The 24,886-nt window shown below is 44.6% G+C and overlaps 2 protein-coding genes across 2 annotated transcripts; both read left to right on the top strand.

The window, feature by feature from the left end:
• The first annotated feature begins 2,615 nt into the window (after window positions 1-2,615).
• Window positions 2,616-5,332, top strand: sostdc1a (sclerostin domain containing 1a). The gene is made up of 2 exons (XM_068735871.1): window positions 2,616-2,894; window positions 4,303-5,332. Exons 1-2 carry the CDS (start codon window positions 2,687-2,689, stop codon window positions 4,758-4,760), a joined length of 666 nt encoding a protein of 221 aa, XP_068591972.1. The 5' UTR covers window positions 2,616-2,686; the 3' UTR covers window positions 4,761-5,332.
• Window positions 5,333-6,180: 848 nt separating this feature from the next.
• On the top strand, window positions 6,181-24,331 carry crppa (CDP-L-ribitol pyrophosphorylase A). Its single transcript, XM_068735408.1, has 7 exons — window positions 6,181-6,563; window positions 9,162-9,450; window positions 12,531-12,680; window positions 17,469-17,573; window positions 18,804-18,849; window positions 20,354-20,451; window positions 24,317-24,331. The coding sequence occupies exons 1-7, from the start codon at window positions 6,310-6,312 to the stop codon at window positions 24,329-24,331; spliced, it is 957 nt and encodes a 318-aa protein (XP_068591509.1). The 5' UTR covers window positions 6,181-6,309.
• Window positions 24,332-24,886: the final 555 nt, after the last annotated feature.

Raw genomic sequence — 24,886 nt, 5'->3', positions numbered from 1 at the left:
CTGTTTGCACTGTTTGCACTGTTAGCACTGTTTGCACCGTTCGCTGCAAGCCGCCGGCTCAGCCGTCGCCATGTTGAGAGCCGTGTGGAGGCAATCCCTCAATCAATAAATAGCTGCAGCGTTCACAATCGCATACTACGCACTATACATAATCAATATGTATTGTTTACTTTCTTGAGGATTAAACTTCTTCTCCATTTCTTTCTTCCATCTTTCTTACCTTTTTTATCCTTCCTTCCTACTCCTCCTACCTTCATGTTTCCTATGTTTCTTTCCTTGTTTCCTAAATGATTTCTTTCCTTCATTCCTTCATCTGAAATCCTGAAAATAACCAAAATTGGAGGTATGATATTTTCGACTGACTGCAAAACTAAACTCTGCTTTTCTTCATGATGACTACTTTAACTCACTTGAGTAAATACTTGTGTACTTTTTCCTAACTTTTACTACTGTGGTATTCTAAATTCTACCCGGGAGAAGGAAGACGTGTCCTCAAGCCTCCTCACGCTCTACAACGAGACCACAACTCTAGAAAAAAAGAAAAGAAAAGGCGCTCCTGTGATAATAAAACCGAGTGATATCAGCTTTCATTCACACGAGCAACAATTAGTGTCTCTGCACGACGCCTCTCCTCAAATCAGTGAGACAAGCCTGGAATGAACGTAATTACACCTCTCCTTGTCTTTGTACAGCGGACACTCGGATCATTAGAGGTGTAACTGACAGGGCTGAGAGGCAGGCAGAGGGACAGACGGCCAATTACACACAGACAATATCAGCTTTCATTCAGAATCAAACCAGAGAGAGAGAGAGGGAGGGAGGGAGAGAGAGAGCAAGAGACAGAGAGAGGGGGGAGAGAGGGAGAGAGAGAGAGAGAGGGGGGGAGAGAGGGAGAGAGAGAGAGAGAGAGAGAGAGAGAGAGAGGGAGAGAGAGAGAGAGAGAGAGAGGAGAGAGAGAGAGAGAGAGAGACAGAGAGAGAGGGAGAGAGAGACAGAGAGAGAGAGGAGAGCGAGACAGAGAGAGGGGGGAGAGAGAGGGAGAGAGAGGGAGAGAGGGAGAGAGAGAGAGAGAGAGAGAGGGAGAGAGGGAGAGAGAGAGAGAGAGAGAGAATGAGAGTGAGAGAATGAGAGTGAGAGTGACAGAGAGAGAGAGAGAGAGAGAGAGAGAGAGAGAGAGAGAGAGAGGGGGGGGGGGGAGAGACAGAGAGAGACAGAGAGACAGAGAGAGACAGAGAGGCAGGTCTCAACGTGGAGTAGATCCAACATGGAAGACTAACCAGAAGGTACAACATGATACTTGGATCGTCAGCGTGTGATTAATGCTCCATCACTGCTGGTTAACGAGCACCATTGTGTCTGGGCAGTGTTACCGTGACACAACAGGTGTCGGAGAGCTCAGACGTTTAACAGTTTCGGAGGGAATTCGGCAAAAACGTCTCAGTCATTGATCATTCGAGTTCGTTTTCATTGGCTTCTTAAAAGGAAGTGACATCATGATGAATTACAGCACGTCATACTTTGTCAGAGACGGTGACAATCTGTCAAAATGGAGACAGGCGCTCTGTGTCTGACAAAAACAAGTATGGAAACTGAGTTATTGAGTCGTGAAGGCAGACGACCAGCGCGTGCGATATTAACTTGGACAAAACAACATTTGTTCTCCTTTGCATGCGATCATAGAGGTAAAACGACAATGTTGTACATCACAAAATTGCAATTTTACGTTGTCACAAGTGTAGAAAAGTGAATCGACATCCTCACCGCTGCATGAAGTGTTTAACGGATGGAACAGTGGAAACACTTCCACGCGTGTCAGAGCAGCTGCAGCTTTGATTTTGGAGTTCAGTGACGGAGGGAACATTTAATGAAACCAATGCCGACTGCCATTAAAGGACTTCTTAACATTTCCACGTGAGAGCCATGAATGACGAGGAGAAGCTGCAGCAGCAACGCACGACAAACCAAACTCAAAGAGGAACATCCAGAAGATACAAGGAGAACAGCAGGAGTCACTACAAGCAAAAGTCTGATTTATTTATTTTGACCCAATAAATGCAAAACACTGTTCCCGTTTCATCTGTAGAAGCTGCCGCTTTAAGATCCGGACTATTCTTTTAAATAATTGTCTCTATTCCAATTCTCTGCAGTCTGGAAAACGTCTTATTCTTTCCCTCAAAACATTCAGATATCACACAATAAACACATTGTTTGCCTTCTCTTCCTGTTGTATGTTTTATTGATGTCAGATATTGATCTGCTGTCTTCATCTGGATGAAGGTGGGTTGAGGGAGACAACGATGGAAACCAGTCCATCGTCTTATTTGAGACAAAATCTGATATTTCATAAATGTATCAGGAATTTAAAAAAACATGTGTTAATTACTTTGGCACGTAATCCCATCATCATCATCATCATCATCATCATCATCATCATCATCATCATGATAGGCCTCCTCTGCAGAACCCAGGATCAAATTCTAAACCCTCCACAATAAAAGCAGTGGGCGGGGTTATCTTACGAGCGCACATTTATGGCGACCAATCGCAGCCTCCCAACAGAGACGCACCTGAGTAGCTGCCAAAGCGCGAGGCGGTGCCGTCTGTATAAAGAGACCCGGGTCTCGCACGTTCTTCATCCAGCATCAGTCCTCCCCCGAGTCGGACCGTACATCTCCCCGAGACCACCATGCACCTGAGCGCGTGCGACTCGTGCCACTCCCTGCTCGTGCTCTGCGTCCTCCTGAGAAGTTGCCAACCCTTCAGGAACGACGCCACGGAGCTCCTGTTCTCACGCGTGAGCGCGCCGGTGCCGCCGGAGGTTCAGAGCAACGTGACCCTGAACCGCGCGCGGACCGGCGGGCGAGGAGCGGCCGGCGGGGCGCACGACAGAGGAGGTGAGCACCGGAGGATGCTCCGCTTTGTCGTTTACCGGGTGTTCTCAAACGCTCCTGTGATATTAGTATGGAGACCGGAACGTGTGTGTGTGTGTGTGTGTGTGTGTGTGTGTGTGTGTGTTACTTTAGAAGAAGTTGCAGTAACCTTTCTGTGCTTTAAAATACTTTTTTTTGTTGTCCTTTTAATTCTGTTAATTTCTAATCTGGGGTTATTTGCACGATATTAAACAGCCATATCTGAACGCTGTCTTGGTTTGGCCATGGATTATTGTAGTCCAATCTTTTTCTTTAAGTTATTAATCAAGTAGGAGCATTAGTAACAGATAAGGAAAACCGAACTGCTCCATTGAGAAAAAAAAAAAAAAACTTGATTTGATTTTCTTCATTTTAAGGATGCATGCTGCCACGAGCTCTCGATGAAGCTCTGGTTTGTGTCTTCCATCTCAACGAGCCAAATGAGGAACCCCTTTAATCAGTCACTTAATCCCATCAGCATGCCGCCATCGGTTACACATTCTTCAAAAGAGATCGCAGACGACATGCCTCATCGAAGCACTTTAACTAAATATCATTCTATTCTATGTACCACAAGAACCCTGCAGCTGTAGAATAATAACACATATAAATCACTGTGAGGAGGGATGTGTGGTATGAGGTCTCTGCTGCAGACTCCCAGTGTCACTCAGTGTAACGCACACCTGGCCGCAGGTACGAGTATAGCTGAATGAAGGGGAACAGGAAGCCTCCGATTGTTGGCTCTGAGCTCTATCAGCAGCCGGCTGTGAAGGAAGGAAGGAAGGAAGGAAGGGGGGTGGGGGGGGTTCATTCATCATACACTGTCACTGAGCTGTATGGAGCAGTGTGAATGGACCTGAGCTTGGGTTACAGTAGTGTGTGTGTGTGTGTGTGTATGTGTGTGTGTGTGTGTGTGGGGGGGGGTCGTATAGCAGAGAGTCGTATAGCTGCTGCACAGAGGTAATCCTGCTGTTAAATCCCCTGACACACTCTATTTAAATACAAAGTTTTCACGTGCGATGGTTCCTCAGCTTTTCGACGCACAAAGGTCAGAACGGGCTGAGCAGTGATCCTTCACTGTCATGTGTTAACCTTTTATAATGTCACCATGAAGGCATGTTGTGTGTAATTGTGTTGCGCTGAAGAGGACATTCTGATGCAAATCTCTTAAAACTAAATCTAACATCAGAGCTGCAACAATTAGCTGATTCATTCTTTTTCGTGTTTGGTCGTATGAACAAGACTTTTAAAGGGTTACCTTTGTACAGGCTTGTTTCACAGACATGTTCTAGTCAGACAATGACCGTTAGTTGCAAGCCCTATATGATTTAGGAATGTTATCCGTTTTCCATCCTGTGCAGATTCTCACACTCCTGATTGTGTCTTTCCACAGAGCGAGGCCAAATCGGATGCAGGGAGCTGAGGTCCACTAAGTACATCTCCGACGGCCACTGCACCAGCGTCAACCCCATCAAGGAGCTGGTGTGCGCCGGCGAGTGCCTCCCGGCTCAGATGCTCCAAAACTGGATCGGCGGGGCCTACGGCAGGAAGCTGTGGGGTCGCCGGGGCGGCGGCGGCGGCGGCAGCCAGGACTGGCGTTGCGTCAACGACAAGACCCGCACTCAGCGCATCCAGCTGCAGTGCCAGGACGGCAGCGCCAGAACGTACAAAATCACCGTGGTCACCTCGTGCAAGTGCAAGAGGTACTCGAGGCAGCACAACGAGTCGGGCGGCAAGTTCAGGGATCCGGCTGTGTCGCCGCCGCAGCTCCTGCACAAGCACAAGTCCAAGAGCAAGAGGAGGCCGGGGAAGAACCGGCTGAGCGAGAACTGGCACGACACCGAACCCTGAGTCCCGAAAAAATCCACATGCACCTGCGGGAGGTTTTCGTCTCGGTGATATAGAGACTCGACGTCCAGAGCTTGTGGATTAAACTTCTCAAAGTGACTGGGACTTGGTTTAGGTGAAGCTGGTTCCTCGCTATGATGGATGCATGCTAAGGACTTTTGTGGTTAAAAGGTAGTGTAAACGGAACCGGGGTGTAAACCTCCTGGAGCCCCGAGCCAACACACATTGTCCCAGCCATATATATGTTCCTATATATTCATTTTATACGCATGCGGAGATCTGCAGTCTTGGCACCAGTAAACACCAAACAATCTTTTTTTTTTGTAAATACTTTGTACATATATCAAAATTCTTACTTGCCTTTTTTTTTTAAAGTATGGCCCATGTGTATACAATTTTACTATGTAAGATTTATGATGTATGATGTAATATATTTTCCGTGGCAACATATCATATGATATGTTGGTTGGTGAGTGACGTCAGCATGTGGGCGAAATCTGGGGAAAAAAAAGCTTTGTCATCAATTAAGTCTTGTAATAACTTTATATGAAATAAATATCACCTTTTATCACATGTATTGTTGTCAGTGGAGACTTTACCGGGTAAAAATTCTTCATTTTTAATAATGCATAAATATGTATGTGTATACATTATTCTTACAGACTGTAATCTGAATTGTGCACTACATAAGTAAAAAAAAAAATACATTTTGGTTTGGTTTTTACTGCAGGAATAGTTTTCCAAAACCAAGGCTGATATAGTTCTGTGTTCTCGCGAGATGTGTGCAGCACAACATAGAGAACCTGAAATCACGCGAGACCTGTGGCGACCTGGAGCAGCTGCCAATGCGTCTCCAAAGATTTAACCGGAAATCAAATAACTTCACCTTTAAAATAAAAGTTGATTCTAAACTAAAACAAACTTAAACTTAAAAAAAACAACACCTGAGTGTCAAATTATGCAAGATCAAATTATGTTTAATTTAATTCGCTCATACAGTCATTGTAAAATGTGTTATTTAATCAACCGGTTCCACTACTATTGACATTTTCAAGAGAATAGATCGTCTACCATGTCTGATACGGATGTTATGTATTGACTGGTAGTCAGAATGATATAGAAATTAATATTTTCTGTTGTCAGTGCTATACAGTCTGAGTACCTGGTACTTAAGCATTTCCATTTTTTGAGACTTTAATTGCATTTACACTGGGGGACTACTATGTGTCATTTAATTATGGCATTACTTTTAAAGTAGTTTTCACCACTTAATAACCAAGACATTTGAAAAAAGTCTGCTTAAGGTTACAGACTTACAAGTACCCCACTGCTTTACCAAAAAATGGTGGTGAAAGTAAGCAATCTAGACTTTTATTTTGAAAGCATCCACCGGAAAAACACCATTCAACGGTTCTAGCTTGAACGCGCTGTTTTCCCAAACTCTCCATCCACGTTGCCGCTACATTCCCACCCCGCCCATCAGCTGGGGATGGACAGGTTTGGGAATTTTCTACCGTGACCCCCCCCCCCCCCCCCCCTCACGTGCCACCGGATGGACGTTAACCACACCGACATGCAGAGCGACAGCTGTGATCCGGACAGGCCCGCCGCTCATCCCGGGATTTTCCCAACACGCGAGGCCGGGAAGAGCGACCTCCAGCCGGCGGAACGCAGCGTGGACTTCCCGGTGTCGGTGGTTCTTCCTGCCGGCGGCACCGGAGAGAGAACCGGACTACAGACACCGAAACAGTTCTGCTCGTTTATGGGTCGGCCGCTCATAAGCTACACTATCCAGGCTTTCGAGAGGTGGGAGAATTATAAAAATACCAGAAGACTAAAATGTCATAAACTCTTTTTGTGTTTAACTTCCAGGTAACTTCCAGGTGAGACGTTAGTGACAGCAGGAGACGTTCAGGATGTGTGTCTGCGCAGGCTGGGAATGTAACTAAATACATGAACTCAAACGCTGTACTTAAGTACAAATGACAGGTACTTGTACTGTACTTGAGTATTTTATTTTCGCACCACTTTCTGCTTCTACTCCTCTACAAATCAGAAGGAAACATGTTGCTTCTGTACTTCCCTGCAAGTATTTGACAGCTTTAGTTACTTAAAAAATTAAAATTGGGCACAGAAAACCTATGAGGAGCTTATAAAATATGATGTTTAATTTGGCAATTAGGTCATTTATCATACAAAAAACATATGTTTCCTGCTTCTCAAATGTGAGAATTTGCAATTTTTATTTAAAAACTTTATAATTGTATTCATGATGTGATTGTTTGCACATGCTTGTACACGTGATAAGTCACAAAAGTCGCTGACAAAAGAGAGTTTTGAGAGACAATTTTAAAATCCTGCCTTCTTTCTCACCTCAGCACAGTTTTGGAAATTTACAAAACATCTGAAATGTGTGGAGGATGAGGAGGAGGAGGAGGAGGAGGAGGAGGAGGAGGAGGAGGAGGAGGTTCCAGATGGCGTTAAAATGATCTGTTTTGCACTTGTCTGAAGCATAATGAAGCTTTAACGCAGAAGAAGTAGTAGTTCCTGTTTATCATCAAGAGAAACTTGATGCCCGTCACAATAATATCGACTTATCGTACAATATGTGGACATGACTCCAATCACTTTTGCTGATCTCGTTAATGTCCGTTGTTTTTACGTTAGTGCTGGGCGGTATACCGGTTCTAATTTCCCATATGATATTCATTTTTCATATACCGCCATACCGGAGCATAGCCGAAACAACTGCTGTCACTCTTCAACAGGCAGCTAAGTATATTGTTCAGCACTACGGTTGGAGCTAGTTGTCTTAACTGTATTGAGAGGGACCCTTAATCATGGTTATAACTTTATAACACAACAATTAACAACCCACAACTAACGCTCTTTAACAGGGCAAAACACCACGACACACAACAGTTTGTGACACATAAACAATTTGTAACACTAATAATTGTACATTTATAAAAATGTCACTGCCGAACGGCATGCTGGGTACAGCTCGCTAGCTAGCCCGTTAGCTAGTCTGTCAACAGCTGGCAGAGGCTCCTTTCGCTACAGTAACGTTACATTAAAGAACAGAAATCATTTTCGGCGTTAATTAGTTAATGCGGGAAAAAAAAAAAAATACAGTGATATATTGTGAAACCGCCAGAATCTTACAAAAATACCGTGATGCACATTTTTGGTCATACCGCCCAGCAATAGTTTACATGCAAGTTTGTTTACACTCAAGTAAACGCTGTTAGCACTGTTGCCTTAGTTTGCGCTGTTAGCACCGTTAGCTGCTAGCCGCCGGCTCAGCCGTCGCTACGTTAAGAGGCAGTAGAAATGCTCCCAATCTCGTATTTAGCACCTTTACGGTCTCAGAATTACAAAAATATTGTTTATTGCAATTGTTTCTTCAACATTTATATCGTCCAACAACATTTGTTACTGTGACAGGCTTAATGGAATGGTGAAAAAAAACAAAACGTTTTGTACATTTAAATCACCTTACAGTCATATCAATCAACTGCGAGTGGACGCAGAGAGCCAGGGCAACATTAAACCTGTCTTCATGACTGGATGTGACTGTGCTGCCAGAAGGATAAGAGCCTCTCCTCCACCGCTGGAGGACGGACAGATTTCAGGCTCCGGTAACAGTGGAGAGAAGGTGGATGTTTACGCTGCGCGGTGATCGCCGCCTGACCCTCATTACAACGGCGCAATAACAACCGGTGTTTATAATCGGACGCGTCTCCTCTTCGCCCCGTTGTCAGTGTTTACGTGTCGTCAGGAAGCGAGTGCAGCAACATCCCGGCACCAGAGAGCAGGACGGTGTGTGTGGCCCCGAGTCATTCCCATTACAATTTAGATTCAATCACTTAAAAAAACAACAACAAAAAAACCCGCCAATTATTTCCTGATACCAGATTATGAATCATTTTGATAATTTGTTTAGCATTTAAGGCGTTTATTAAAGGGAATAGTTCAACATTAAACAAGATCACACTTCACAAGTCTGTATGCTAAATGTGACGCCAAAGCTAGCAGCGAGGTAGCTTAGCTTAGCACAAACACTGGAAACAGCTGGTAATTTTTACCACTATTTGAATTGCATCTCTGTTCTATGTCTCTTAATTACAATTTATTTTGGTTTGGAGCGTTCTGAAGACGTCACCTTTTTGGCTTTTGGGAACTGTAAACAAGCATTTCTTCCACATTCTCCACATTTAAAGCCGCATAAAATAATCAATAGATTAGTCGCGGCCCTGCTTTCTAAATGTAAGAAGCTGTGGGGCGGCTAGCTGTGTTCTGCCTTTCGTCCCCCCGGGTTACTTGTGACTTCTCACCTTGCTAAAACAAGACGTCGCTGAGCTGACTGTGTGTGTGTGTGTGTGTGTGTGTGTGTTCTCGCAGGGTGTCGTGGATCCAGAGCATCGTGGTCGTCGTAGCCAAAGAAAACATGGAGCTGATGACGGACATCGTCCAGCGCTTCCGGCACGGGAAGGTTCGAGTGGTGCCAGGCGGCTCGACCCGTCACAGGTCGATATGTAACGGAGTCCTGGCTCTGGGGAGCGAGGAGGAGGAGGAGGAGGAGGAGGAGGAGGTGGTGAGGCCGAAGGTGGTCATCATCCACGACGCCGTGCGGCCTTTTGTGGACGAGGACTTCCTGTACTTGATAGCCACGGCTGCCAAGGAGCACGGGGTCAGTACGATGAGCGCTATTTAAACCAAAACGCGTGAATATTGTGATTATTAGAACTGGGTTTGGTTGGTTCATTCTTGTCCACAGACAACTTTAGCACCAAATACATGAGAGACAAAACCATTTATCAGTCAATCGTAGTATCACTATAGTTCAGCAACTCTTCTGATACTACGATTCACATTTATTTATAAGGATTTCATCATTTTTAGGCCAAAAAATGGCTCAGGTTCCAGCTCCTCAAATGTGACGATTAGCTTTGCCCGCTCCACTCAGTAATACACCTGCCATGACAGAGTAGCCTCACGCACCCGATCGATGCTAATCACAAACACGGGTGAGATGCAGTCTGGTTCTCTGGAAAAAAGAAACCACACCCAAGTCTGGCTACTCGCGCTCACAAACATCTGCGAGACACACTCAGCGGATGTATTAACTTCTAATTTTGGCGTATTAGTCGCTTGCCTTGACGTAACCGCTGTGGTTAGAAAGTAGAAAATGGATTTAATTAGTGTCGGTATTTTGCAGGCGGTACGGTTGTGAGTTAGCACGCACCAACACAAGCTGAACCTGTAGGGTGTCGTAGCGTTAGCCGGCATCCAGGTTAGCGTTAGCGACCTCTGTCCAGCTGTAGGTAATGAGTCAGTCAGACGACGGGCTCGACTCACGGAGTCCCTGAAGCCCCGCCCCCTGAAGCCCCGCCCCCCTCCGCTGCTGACCAGAGCGCCGTTTGCTTCTACAGTCAAAGTTTATTAATATTGATTGTGTCGCATTTTAGAAATGACACCAAATCCAACAGTGCACTGTCTTTACGTCCCCAGCAACACACACACACACACACACACACACACACACACACACACACACACACACACACACACACACCGACCGAGTGTGAAGAAGATTCCTTGCTTTATAGTTACATATATACGGCTGCAACCAATATTTATTACATTATTGAATATCATCTTGGTAAATTGTCTGAATGAAAATTGCCCAGAGTCCAAGGTGACATCCTCAAATATCTAATTTTGTCCGTCCGACAGTTGGAATAAAACCCTAAAATAATAAATTCACTATAATGAAAGACGAGTAAACGCAGTAAATTTAAGACGCTAAAAATCATCAAATGTTTGGCAAAATCAAAATAGTAGATTTTTGATGTTTTTTTGTGTCAATCGATTAATAATCATTGCAGCTCTAGTCTTATGTAATATTAAACGGAGCATGTTTGGGTTTTAGACTGTTGGAAAGATAAAATTAGACGTTTAACGACATCATCTTGTGAAGCTGGATTGATTTAATGTACAAATAATGAATCGTTAGCATACATCGCTCCATATCAGACAAAACGGTAAATCTCGGGAAAACAAGCGTATGTCGATATTTTTGGGCAAAATGATTGATTGATTAAATACAATAACGTCAGATTAATGTATAATTTAACAGTCGTTGGCTGCAGACTTTAAACACATGCTCGTTAGAAGCCCAGGCCTCTGACTTCATCGTGACTGCGACAGAGGAAACGCGGCCTTTTAGCTCTCAACTTCTGCCGCGAGGAAGCGTTCAAAGCTCAGCGAATTCTCCCGATTCAGCTCGTCTCCGGAGCTCGTGCTGTGACTGTGTCCTGAAGATGTGTAACCTCTGTTCACTGTCAGTGTTTCCAGCTGCAACGTGAAGGCAGGACGCGTCCATTTCCAAGAGAGCAGCAGTTTCAGAGTCGGATCGTAATTAGAGGAAAACGGACCCCGGAATGCCGGCGGGTCCCTCGCGCTTGGAAAGCGTCGCGCAAGTAATTAAATGTCGGCCGTAGCTCGTACTTCATTCTCTTAAACCGCGGACGTGGCGCGTAAACACATCCGTCACGGTGAGCTGCGGTGGCAGGAGTCGAACCTCTCACCTGGCGGGACGACGGGTCACCCGACTGCGTCCCTGTGCTTCATTTGTCACCGTGCGGCGCGAACATAAACACAATCTTTAAAAAAAACAAACAGAGTCGAGGACAAACAGTTCTTGTGATCGCACCTTTTAAGGTCTCTCTTGTTTCTGTTAGATTGACAGGTCCATCGCTCCCCGGTGGTAAACATGGAAAACATTTGGTTCTGAGGTCACAGTCTGAAACCTTCACAGCGGGCGGTCTGGTCTTCGTTTTCTCGCCGGGCAGATTATTTTTGGTTATTTCGACGGCGCGCCGTAACACGTGTTTCCTCTGACCCGTCCGCTCCTGGCGGTTTGCCTCCGATCAAATATTATCTCAGAAAACGGTGATTATTTTTTTGGGGATTTCCAGTGCGTGCTCCAGCTGGTGAAGATGGATCCATGTGACTCTGTAGCATGGGTTGCGGTCTTGAAGCATGATCAGGGAAATGTTCTCTCTTTTGAGTTATTTCAAATGTTATTTGAGGAAGAAAATCTGAAATGAAAGTCCACTTATTAGTTTTCCCCTGCTTTCCATGGTCCTCATTCGTGTTTCATGATTGTGTTGTGATAAAAGTTGTTGATCTTGCTTCAGTCTTCCAAAAAAAAAACACTGCAAATTTCACATTTTATCTCAACATTTTGATTATTTTAATCTACAATCGACATCTAAAAGGAAAAGTGTCTCCATTAACGTGTAGACATTAGTGTTTAAAGCGGTCTCCACTCTTCCTTAATTCGTCGTTTTTTCTTGTTTCACGCTGAGTGACTCATTCCCAAGAATCGTTTTGAACACATCGCGTAATACTAATCCTAATTTATTGTCTTATTTTTATTCTTTTCTATATTTTTTTTAATCTGCCTGTAAAACGAGCTAATTTAAAAAAAATTATGCAATTCAGTTTTTTTTGACAAAGTTCGTTTACTGTCACTTTATTCAGAATATTGTGACGACGTCAAACTGTATGTTTTACACCCCCGAGTGCCAAGATAGCAAAATATTGTTTGAGTGACGCCCAAATCATTATTCATGCGGTCAGTGATGTCACAGGTCGTTGTGTTGTGATTCTTTTTGAGAGCAGCTTTGACACTAATCCCTTTCCATCTCTCTGATATTGTAATCAGAACTAATACTCACAACTCTTTCATTTTTTCTGGCCCAGGCAGCAGGAGCTGTCCGCCCCCTGGTTTCGACGGTGATAGCCGGCACGCCAGAGGGCTTCCTGGATCATTCTCTGGAGCGAGCCAAGTACCGAGCCAGCGAGATGCCTCAGGGATTCACATACGACGTCATCCATCGAGCCTATCGGCGGGTACGGTCCGTCTTATTTTAAACCTTCCTTTTAACGCTAAAGAGGACGGTCCTCTGTTGACATGATAAAGAAAGACGAGGAGGATCATGATTATATAAGCGACCGCGACACTGACGTTTAAAAAAAAAAAATGCTTCCTCTGCTGTAGAAAAGTCAGCTGCGTATCAGATCAAGTGCCCCCACCTGGGAGCGATGGAAACGTCTTGGCTTCACTTTTTTTGGGGAGATGTCAAGCCTCTGAGAAACTTTCCTGAATGGAGCGGCTGCGGTCCAGAGTAGAGGAGCTATAAACTGTAGAGCAGACGGGCTAAACGGAAAATGCACTGAATTCAGGTGAAGAAGAACCTTGTTTGTGTGCGTTAGTGTTTTTCTGATATTGTAAAGACCTGGTTACAATTTATAGTTAAAAATCCAAAATAAATCGGCTTGAAACTGGATTAAAAAGTCAAGTTATGACAGCTGATGGCTGGCTGACAGGCGACCAAACACAACAGACTAGTGGTTAATTAATTACACAGTTTAACGGTAGTCTAAGCAGCTTATAATACATCATTAAAACCACTCATAACAAGATTAGTTTTAATCCATGAAAATACAATCTGTCATTTCCTTATCTTTTGAATTGTATGTTTTTATGAGGGAAGAAAACCACTATAATAAAGTAAAAGGATAACATTTAGAATTGTTTATGGTTTACAGACTTCAGAACCGTTGAAATGATTTTTGTCTGGAGTCTTGTAGACCAGCTGCTGTAATCAAAAACAATGTGGATCATCAGTGATCGGCAATTAGCATCGGTGTCAAAAAGCCTGATCGGGGATCTCTAAAAGGTATAGACGCTCCCTTTTTTTTCTCCCCCTTTTGTGCTGATCCGATCCGTGACTCTGATCCGTGATCTGATCCGTGACTCCGATTCTTGATCCGATCCGTGATCCGATCCGTGACTCTGATCCTATCCGTGACTCTGATCCGTGACTCTGATCCGTGATCCGATCCGTGACTCTGATCCGTGATCCGATCCGTGACTCTGATTCGTGATCTGATCCGTGATCCGATCCGTGACTCTGATCCGATCCGTGACTCTGATCCGTGATCCGATCCGTGACTCTGATCCGATCTGTGACTCTGATCCGTGGTCCGAACCGGGAGCGTTGCGATGCGATGCACCGCTAGAACAGACCGTTACTAAAAGCACGTATTTCTCCGAGTTATTGTTCCAATGCGGGGCTACTCGGAGCTTTACAACCTGTCCTTCTGACTGTTCCCAACATCCAGTTTTTAAATGTCAGCCAAACCGACGCGGACCAATCGAGCAGTAAAGCTACTGTGAGGGATTTACGGCGCTGGGAATGTGCTGAACTACTGCAACTTCATTATCATCATCATCATCATCATGGGGAACAAGCAACCCCAAGCACCTTGGATAGAAAGGATGAACGCGGCGCTGAAGAGGTCGAGCAGAACTCCAGGAGTTTTCCAGAGTTGATTTCTACAACAGCTCCGGTATATTAGTGGAAACCACGCATGATATCAGAGGACGGACGGATCAAGTCCTGCACGCGTGTGCCGATTTCTCCCGGTCTCTCAAATCTTGTATAAATGACAGTCAAGTTGAGATTTATGCGCTAAAAATTGGTGCTCATACATCATAACTGGCCTTTTTTTTTTTACAGTCCTCCATTGTTCCGCTGATGTGCCAGAACCTGCAGGGTTTCCCCTCTGTGCAGCTTGTGGCGTGGGCGCTATCATTTTCACTTGGCCCGCGCTGCGTCTGGGAAAGAAACGGCACGTTAATGTATTCTGCCACACAGCGGCAGATTAGTCTGTGGAACAAATGTGAACAAAGGCTCCGTTGGAAAATGGAGAGAGAGAGAGAGAGAGAGAGAGAGAGCTGAAATTACATGGCACATTTAGGTGGAGTCGCATTAATGGCCTTTGCAGTTGAGCGCGGTTTAATACGTGTACCTGAAAAATGGAAAGAATTCACCCGCCGCCGTAGACCGTAAACGCGTTGCTTCTTCCCTGAAAGCTGGAGCTTACTGCCAAGACTTGGCATTGACGTTCAATAACGCGAGCCGACTTAGTAATGCGAAATCTGAATTGCAGGAGTCAACCTTATTTATTTTGCCATTTCATCCTTGACTCCATTAGGTGGTTCGTCCGATAGCCGCTTCTTCTTCTTCTTTTTTTTTTTTAATTGAAGGACACAGCAAACGTTTTGAGCTAAGAGCTAAAGTATGTCCTCCAATTGGAGCCACATTTGTCCGCAGTTATTTTTACTCCTGGCACGGATGGATCTTCAGATTGCTCTGAGAGCCCTGTTGGCTTTGGCGCTTTGGCCTTTTTCACAAAATGAGCTCACATTTATGCTGCGGTGTCGAAAAGGCCGGTCGGAGTCAGACGAACCGGGGAGGTCGCTGGGGAAAAGAGAAGGTTTGGACGCTCCCCCCCATCCCCCGTCTCTCCTCCTCCTCCTCCTCCTCCTCCTCCTCAACCTTTTGAAAAGATTGGGAAAGTGTCAGGTTAGGACTGTAGGACATTTGCGCGTTCGTAGCTTGACGTCCATTGAGGGTAGAAGGAGTGTGTGTGTTGGAAAGACAAAGCGTGGGGGGACACTTTATCCAGTCCCCAGTGGGAGCTTTTGTACCGGGAGAAAAATGCTAAAAGGTTGAATTACCTCAAGACCCTGAGAGCGTATTACCGCCGTAACTCCTCGGTTCCAGGGTCCACGGAATGAAAGACCCCCCCCCCCCCCCCCCCCCCCCCCCCCCCTCTCTCCTATAGCTTGATAAAATATTACCCAGGTATAATCTCAGGTAGCAATGGATGTGTCTTTGTAGTCCGGACTGTATTCTACACCGAACGAGCTCGTCGCCTCAACCCAAACGTCCGTGTGATCTACGCGGCGTGAGCTTTCCCACCGCTGCGAGTCGAAGCACAGATAGAAACGGTACAAGAAAGTGCAGGAACCGACCTTTAGTTGAGTGTTTGTGCTTTATGAGGAGCGTTCGCTGAATGCTTTGAGCAGAGGAAGTCCTCAAGAGTTCACGACGGCCAAGGCAGAGTTTGGAAAGCGAATGTTGGACTCTCATATGACCTTTGCTAACGCGTTCAACATCAACAACTTTATTAGGTGATAATATGTCAATTTTGTGTGTTTTTTACTTTAAAAAATAAAATCAATTAATTCAGCTTTAAGTGAATTTGTCAGGTATAGGGAACACGTTTAGAGCAGGAGCTCGTTAAACAGAATAATTACACAAGACTAAAAATCTCACCAGCAGTTAATACGAATACTTTTTTTTTGTGGCTACAAATTTTTGGTCGGTACTACTACTCATAAAGAATTGTGGTTTAATAACCCAGCCTTACACACAACAGGACTTCACGTTTCCATTTTTAGTTTTTATTTCCCCAAGGCCGGAAAAACCCCAATTAAATCCCAATTTCATTTAACTTTCCTTTAACTTTCCTTTTGGGATATTGTAAACAGCCAAACAAAAGGGAACACATTAATATGCTCCGCTTTTATAATTGGATTTGGGACTCCAGCCTGAACACACACATCCAGATGTGCCCTCACCTGAAATGTAAGTGTGATTAGTTCAATTAGACCTTTAGTTCATCTTGGCTCACAAGAAGACTTTTTGGCCGACCCCCTCTTCGTCGCTTCGGTCGACTGAGATTTCTTTCGTCGATTAGTCATTCTTTCTTTTCATGCTGAATGAGCACATCTCTGGTAAACGCAATATTCAAAGTGGTGCTTTTGTCTTTGTGGAGAAACGTAACGCTACCAGTGTTAGTGGACGAAGAACGTCTTTGGTTGAGGACGAGCCCTGAAGATTTGTCTTCATCCAGCTGATTGGGACAGATCTTACCTTCCTCCCTTTTAGTTGCGTTCACAGCCACCCGTGTTTTTATATAACACATTGATTTAAGCTGCTTTTCAAAGTCCATACAAGCAGAACATTTGCTTTGGTAGCGTTTCCGTCCAATGAAATATACAAGAACCGCATGTTCTTACCTACGAATGAGCCTCGGAACCGATACTTGGAAAAATGAAGTGCTGGAACAAAAAAACGTAGGAATTTTAGCCACTCGGGCGGTATGTCTTTCTGTCCGTCGGCCCCTGACTTTCCAACTGAAGCATCTCGACAACTGTTTGATGCATTGTCAAGGCCTTCTGTGCAGATAGTCACGATCCTCAGTGGAATGAATCCACAGGCTTTGCCTCTAGCTTCACTTTGGGTTTGGGCGAATAACTCGACAACTGTTGGACGGATCTCCAAGGTCTCTTCGGGGTGAATTGTTCTAACTTTTCCTCTCGTGCCAAAATGACTTACACTCGCATCGCTCTCAGCTGTGCTTTGTCATAAGCAATTATCCAAAATGTTAGAATGATAATAACACGCTGGACTAAAGCTAAACATCAGCATGTTAGCATTGTCATTGTGATGACGCAGACGTTAGTCGCTGATTTAGCTTAAAACACAGATGTTGCAGCCTGGTAACATGACAATTTGGCCTCTTTTTTTAAAAACATTTTTATGACGTTTATGACGTCCAGTTAATTAACCGAAAAATCTAAAGTGGCCAAGTATGTGTACAGATGAGTATCAGTGGCTTGGTGTATGTAACCGGGCATCCAGACGGTTGCGGCCACTGGTGCAGTTCCAACGCTGCAGTGGAACAACACGGTGTACCTCATTTCGTGTTCGACTGTGATGGAAATAAATTGTTGTCAACAGCCGCTCCTCTCCGTTGTGCCCCCCCCCCCTTCCTCTGCAGTGCAGTGAGTCAGACTTTGAGTTTGGCACCGAGTGTCTCCATCTGGCTCTGCAGTACTGTGGCACCAATGCCAAGCTCGTCCAGGGGCCGCCAACACTGTGGAAGGTGAGCTCGCCAGGGGCCCCGGGTTTGGGGGACATTTTTGGCTCGGCACAGCTGTGGTGCCCGCTGCTGATTTATATCATACGGGCTCAAGCAAAAACTCATGAATTGAAAAGCGAGCGCCGCTGGCCAGAAGAGGAAGCGCTGAAGATATCGAATGCGACGTCCAGGATTAGCGTGTAGAAATTAGTTTCAACGTAAATGTTCTGAATTTAAACCCTCCCGTCAGATCATGCAGCTTTCTGGCTTAAAACAGTCACCTCGCCCCAAATTACACAAAGACATGTTTTTCTCGTTAGACTCAGTGTTATCAAGCCGTGAAGATGGTTTTGGTTTTGTGTGCCGAGGATCTGAGATGTCTGCCTTCTCTCTCTCACTATAATGGACATAATGTTGTTTGTGGTTCTCAAAAGCATCGGAGATGTTTGAGTGCATTTTGAATAACATTTAGAGAACAACTTGTCTTTCCAGAAACAATTCCCCCCCCGGTTACTCTGGTAAACACGGAGCGGTGCTTCCCAACCTTGCGATAAATACCAAGTCATGAACTCACGCAAAGCGCAGGTTTGTTGTCTACGAGTTAAGAGAAGCTTCCTTTCCCTTTAAGAACAAATAGTTCCAGGACTCTATGGAGCCATAGGAATTAAATCAGGAACTAAACGTCGCCTTTGCTGCTGAGCAGCTGTGACGATCGGTCCGATAAAGGATTTAAAAAACGACAGGGAACAACAGGAACATGTTTTGTTCTTTCTGCTGGAACCAAACCAGAGAATGGACTTTTTTTTAAATCGGTAACGTTAGCAGAGGAACTTTTAATTTAGACCATTTCGGTCAAAACGTTTCCTGACTTTGGTCACCTGATAAAGGTCTTGCAGTGACATTTTTAGAGGTTCGAAGAGGAAAACACTTTACAAGGTTTCCCGAGAAAAAGCAAAGATTAGAGAAAAGTTCAAAGAAACACATTCCTCTTTTCCTTTTCCTATTCATCCTCTCGTCACACCGAACCATTTATTCAGAGTCACTTATTCAGCGTTTTGAAGAACCCAAATAAAAATGCCATCTATCTTCGGTGTATTGGCTCGGTACGGTGTTTTTCAGAGGCACGTATCTCAAAATCTTGGCGCATTAAAATCAGAACTATCTGCCTTGCCAGACACCTCAACAGATGAACATGTTCTTCTTTTTCTAATGTGCATGAACTCCTGTAAACTCAAGTTTATTTTGTTCCTCCAGGTGACGTACAAACGGGATTTGGCCGCCGCGGAGTCCATCATCAAAGGTGAGTTACCTTCTTTATGCATTTTCCATCATCATCCTCATCTTCTTACGTCCCATACACACATGATGAATCCATGCAGACGGTGTATACATGAAAAGCTTCACGGCAGTGGGCTCCTCTCAGGCAGGTCGAACGGTCAGGAATGAGCAGCGAGAGAGAGAGCGTTCGTCTCTTTCCCGTCGAACACAATGACCCAAAATCACCCCTCACTGTACCGACAGGGAGACATTCTTTGCGCCATTGTTCAGCTCCGCGCAGAGCAAGTCGGGACAAGGGATGCTACCGCAAATCAGAGACGTGGAAATAAACACGGCCCCCTGTATTTCAGCCCCGCCTGCACCTGGACCAACAGTTTACCTGTTTGACGATGACATGAGGCGCACGGTGATTATTCCCAGAGCCTCTGATGTGAATGAATTCATTGTGTGTGTGTGTGTGTGTGTGTGTGTGTGTGTGTGTGTGTGTGTGTGTGTGTGGAAGAAAGTTCTCACTTCTGTCAGTTTGAGAAACTGTTGTGTGTTTCAGTATGTGTATGTGTGTGTTTGTATCCTGGTTAGAAGTGTGTGTGTGTGTGTGTGTGTGTGTGTGTGTGTGTGTGTGTGTGTGTGTGTGTGTGTGTTTGTATCCTGTTAGAAGTGTGTGTGTGTGTGTGTGTGTGTGTGTGTGTGTGTGTGTGTGTGTGTGTGTGTGTGTGTGTGTGTGTGTGTGTGTGTGGAAGAAAGTTCTCACATCTGTCAGTTTGAGAAACTGTTGTGTGTTTCAGTATGTGTATGTGTGTGTTTGTATCCTGGTTAGAAGTGTGTGTGTGTGTGTGTGTGTGTGTGTGTGTGTTTGTGTGAACACTTATGAGCCGCTTTCTCAACAGATGACTTTTTAAGTGAGGCCGCCGCCCTGGAGGTCCTCGGTTTCTCGCAGCTGTCGATGTTGTTTCACGAAGCACAAGTCGGCCTTTAACGTTCTCAAAGTTAAACTTAAGCTATGAACTCGTTCCGTTTTTTTTGACCGTGAGCCACAGTTGCGAAGTAGAAGGAGAAGCAAAAACCATTCCAGCCATGAAACATCAAATCTGAGATCTGCATCTTAAATTTACTTTCAGATTCTGGGTCGCTTTAGGATGAATTCAGCAACTATGGCAATGGGTTTTGTTCCCAAATGAAACGGCAAAAATCTCTTTGAATCGCTCTGATTCATGCCCCTGACTGGGCTGCTTCTTCGCAGCAGTGGCGACCGAGGCTCATGGGTAATTTAGAGCCGAGCAACGTGCCAAAATGATAGACGATTTCTTTTTTTAAACGGAGTTGAAATAGTTACAACCGGTGGCGTCAAAGCCTAAACCTAAAGGGTTGTTACTGTTATTAAATCATTTCTGTTATTTCTAGTGACACTAATCTATTCTCCACAGAGCGCTGCAGGAATGAGTCCTAAAACCTGGAAATGAGTCGGCAGTTTTGCACTTTCCTGTCTCTCGAAGTCAATAGTTTTTTGTTTTTTTTCTCTCTTGCAGACGCTCTATCGCGGTCGGCCTGCGTCGTCACAGGCGGGTCAGCGAGCGCCGCCGCGCTGGCCGGTGCCCTCCGGGAGGCCGTCGGAGCTCTCGGCACGGTAAGAGCGCGTCAGACACGACGGTGGTTACCGAAGATCCCCGTGACTTTGCCACTTTTTTATTTTCCTCTGTCTCACCGCCCCTGTACCTCCGATCCCCCGGCGAACTCAACGTGAGCGCCGCGTGGGTGGCCCCGGCGGTGAGACTTGCCATCTGCGGTCGGATCCTCTAATGGAGCCTGTCTGTGGCATCCACGCTCTGCAACTTTCCCTCCTCCTCCTCCTCTTCCTCCTTTTCACCCTCCATCCCCCGACCTCCACCTCTCCCTCCCTTGCTTGCAGGAGAGCAGATGGCAGTCATATTCTCCGTGCCGTGGGAGTTTTTGCCTGATTAATTGAGTGTTTAGTGATGAGTTCTTGCTTCCTCCTCATCCTCCCTCCACCTCTGCTCAGTCTTGACAGGATCCCACTTCCACCACCACGGTTCACATCCCTCCCCCCCCTTTTTTCACTTTTAATCTAATTTTCTTTGGGCACATCAAAGTCCCCACGTTGCACACATCCTCCGTTAAAATGGTTCCTAATAGACGATGGAAAACAGCATCCAAAAAAAACCAAAAACGGTACGAGTGACAGTCTGAGATATTCAGTCAGACGGCACAGACCACATAGAAGGCCCACATGTGATAATGTTCTCACCTCGACAACCGTTGGGTTTCCCCTCGAGCAAGCCACGCAACCGCTCGACTTGAGCAACCTTTCGTCGGATCGCTCTCCCGCGACGGACAGACGCGCGGTAGATGTTGGTCGTGGTTCTTCGGGAAGAATTCAAAGCCGTGTTTAGAACAAGACGCCGATGATCCTCAGCCGCTGACGAGCTGCGATGGTCGACGTCTGAGCTGTGAAATTAGCTTTGAGACCAACGAATGAACCCTAAAGGTGTTTGGCTGTATGAAGGCGCTGCGTGTTGTAGGGATTTCATTCTGAAAAGAAATAAAACACAAGCTTCACAAAATGTTAAATATCTTTTTGTGTCGGATCATATCGTACAGGTGTTTATGATATTGTGTTCACCGCTCATGTTCCCGTCACATATTACTCATCTCCAGAGCTGACAAATCGTCCACACATGGCTTCATGTGCAGAAACGTGTTCCCGGGATCATCCTGATGTAGATATAAATATCCCCGTGTGTTGGTGTTGACAGTGGCGGGGTGGAGGCAGAGCACGTTTCCATGTTCCAGCATGATTCCCAACAGTCCATCCTCCTTTTAAACTCGCTCCAAGTCCATTCATCAGCCGGTGTGTCGAACGTGCGGATCTGGACCGGGGGGGGGGGGGCAGAGACGGATCTCTTTGGATCGGCTGATTGGAGCCGTTCCCGTCTGCGCTCAGGTGGCTGGTGGGGATTTGTGTTTGGTTTTTTTTTTTCCGGTGCGCGTTTTATCGGAATCAGATACATCCTTTTTTTTTCGGGGAGTTTGGGAGAGAGGAAGAATAGAGGGGGAGATGAAAGGAGAGGGGAAGAAGCGGAAGACGAAGAATTACCTTTGTCCCAGTGCCATTATGTGAATCTAATACAGGGATAAGCACAGTAGTGTGTGTGTGTGTGTGTGTGTGTGTGTGTGTGTGTGTGTGTGTGTGTGTGTGTGTGTGTGTGTGTGTGTGTGTGAGACACTCGCAGAAGGAATATGATTAAGGGATTCTCTCGGCAGGATGTTATCTGAGAGAATCCATTTGATGTAGATTTAAATCCAGGCTTACAGAGAAAAAGGGAGAAGTTGTCAGTTGATGTAAAAAATATACAAAAAAATGAATCCGTCACGTTAACTCCTGAAAATACCACATTACAGGAGGATTACACGTGTTCACACATGAACTCCTTTTCAACCCTTTTATCTTTTCAAGCACCTTCGCTGGACAGTTGTGGGTTAAAGACGTTGTTCAAGGGCGTCTCAGTAGTGATGATGTTTCAATGTTTCTGTTAATGAAACAGGCAAAATACCTATATATATATATATATATATATATATATATATATAAATATATATATATATATTATATATATATATATATATATATAAATATATATATATATATATATATATATATATATATATATATATATATATATAAAAACTAGAATTACCACCTCACTAGAATTACGCCAGTTTTCAACCATGTCTGTCCAAAGTGTCTTCACTTCTTCATTTTATCCTCTTATTCATACCCTTAATTAGGGTATGAATTCTTAAGTTATGCCATGAATGTGTTTTGCGAATAGACGGGACGGACGGACGGACAACCTGAACACATAATTCCCCAGCTGAGGCTGGTGCCGGCGCAGAGGTATTTTATGGCAATCTTGGCCAAAAGTTTCATCACGATGCTCTATCATATGGCTTCCTCTGACAACAATACAATATTTACTGAAAGTCTCCCACGATTATGATTTTGATTCCATAAAAATACAGAACCTGTGATCTTAAGGAGACGATGTCACAATCACTCACATTTAAATAAATTACTTATAAGTATATATATATATATATATATATATATATATATATATATATATATAAGTATATATGACTTTACAGTTTTATCACTGCGCTCTGTAGGAAGGAGTTGCGCTTTGGCAGAAATGATGACACAGACGTGGGAATTTCAAAATAAAGGCGTATCTAAGAGATGATGCGTATCGATGTTTTCACTTTTCTTTGTTGATCGTTGAGTCGATACATCGATCCAGATTGAGCCAAAAGAATCACAATATAAGAGAAACATTTAATGTTTTGATGGAGCTAAAAACACAGTACTTCCACACCATATAAGTCAAAACCAAAGCCAATGTTTTGGCCAGTTTAAGTTAATTAAAGTGGTTTGGCAAAATTTAACAATTAAAAAAATAAGGTTTCTCAATGAAATAAAATCACGTCCTTTGCGATGAAGCTTTTGCCTTCTTTACAGCTGCTGATGCTAAAAATGGTAATCGTTCTTTTTCACTCCTATAACATTTCGGCGCCTAGACCTTTCTGCAAGATCAATAACCCTCCATGTTGTCACTAATTGTGAGCAATCACCTATTCCAACATTTGGCTTCAGTGAATTTGGATCAAAGGCTGAACCCAGACGAGTAGATTTTTTTTTTTATGCACCCAAGTACATAAACAAGGAAAGAAGAAGAAACATCCAAATCGCCTCCTCTCTGTATTCTCTCTTCTGTCACGAACCCTTTTATCTTGATTCATGATAATATTCTCATTTCGAGCCCAGATCAAACACAATCCTCAGACTCGTGTTTCAACTCGGTGACGGATTTTAATGATTAACCTCAACCTATAAGATCCGTCTTTGAGACGTCAGGACAGCCACTGATGGTGATGAGTAACGGGTTCAGAGTTAACGCTAGCAAAGACATGACCTTTTTAAATGTGGTAAATACATCGTCATGACATTTCTTCCTCTGCTTCCTCCAGCAGCGTAGCTCTTAGGACGCTCGTCTGTCCTTCGATCTTGTCCTTCTTCTTTGGTTGAGACTGAAATATCTCAACAACTTTTGGATGCATTGATATGAGATTTTCTGCAGACATTCATGGTCCCCAGAAGATGAAGTCTCCCAAATTTTAGCGATCCCCCTGACTTTTTTTTTCCTCCAGCGCCACCGTGACTTTTGACATGCGTGAATATTGGACTTTCATTTGTCCGCTGGCCAGGAACTTTATAAGCTGGTAATATGTCACTTTTTTTGCTCCAGCTTAATCCCACTGCCATAAGCAACCAAAATATCCAAAATACCACAACGTTTAGTATATTTGAATGAGATATTAGACACTAGAATCTCTTCCTTAACACGTTTAAAATTCATTTCCCAGGGTAGCTCACTGCTGTGCTGAGCTCTTTGTTTTGTCTTGCGTCCTCCCAGTGGTTTGGTCACTGAGCCTCCGTGGCTTCTTGGCTCTCCAGGCCATGCCGAAATTTAAATAAACATTCCTATTCTGGGATTTCATGCCCAACCTGGTTTAGATCATGTCAACTTTTTTTTTTTTTTTTTTTTTTTTTTAAACCCTGCAAATCTACATTTCTAACTGAAATTACCCCCCCCCCCCCCCCCCCCCCCCCCCCCCCCCCCCCTCCCGAAGCCACATGCAGGTATCTTTCAGGACCAATTAACCCTCCGACATATGTTTCCCATAACCATTTCAAATTTCCTATGGCTTTCCTGTTATTTTAACGGGTACAACAGCTGTATCTCTGTGCCAAACTCCAGCCTGGATGTTTATTTCCTGCGTGTGTGAAATTATAAGACCGGGCTGCAATTAGAGGCACAACAACAAAAATGAATGTCAAACAGACACGGCGGCCTATCCGGTTGCCTTCACGTCTCTCGCGTGTGCCGAGGTTGAAGACGACTGGAAAGATCAGGACCGAAATGAGCCGGTTCTTTGTGTGCAGAAAAGAAAAAAAAAAAAAAGCTTTCACGATTCTTGGCCAC

This window comes from Cebidichthys violaceus, unplaced genomic scaffold (assembly GCF_023349555.1).
Source record: "Cebidichthys violaceus isolate CVI_PGR_0920_01 unplaced genomic scaffold, fCebVio1.0.p SCAF_7, whole genome shotgun sequence".
NCBI lineage: Eukaryota > Metazoa > Chordata > Actinopteri > Perciformes > Stichaeidae > Cebidichthys > Cebidichthys violaceus.
This window is presented reverse-complemented; position numbering and strand designations above follow the sequence as displayed.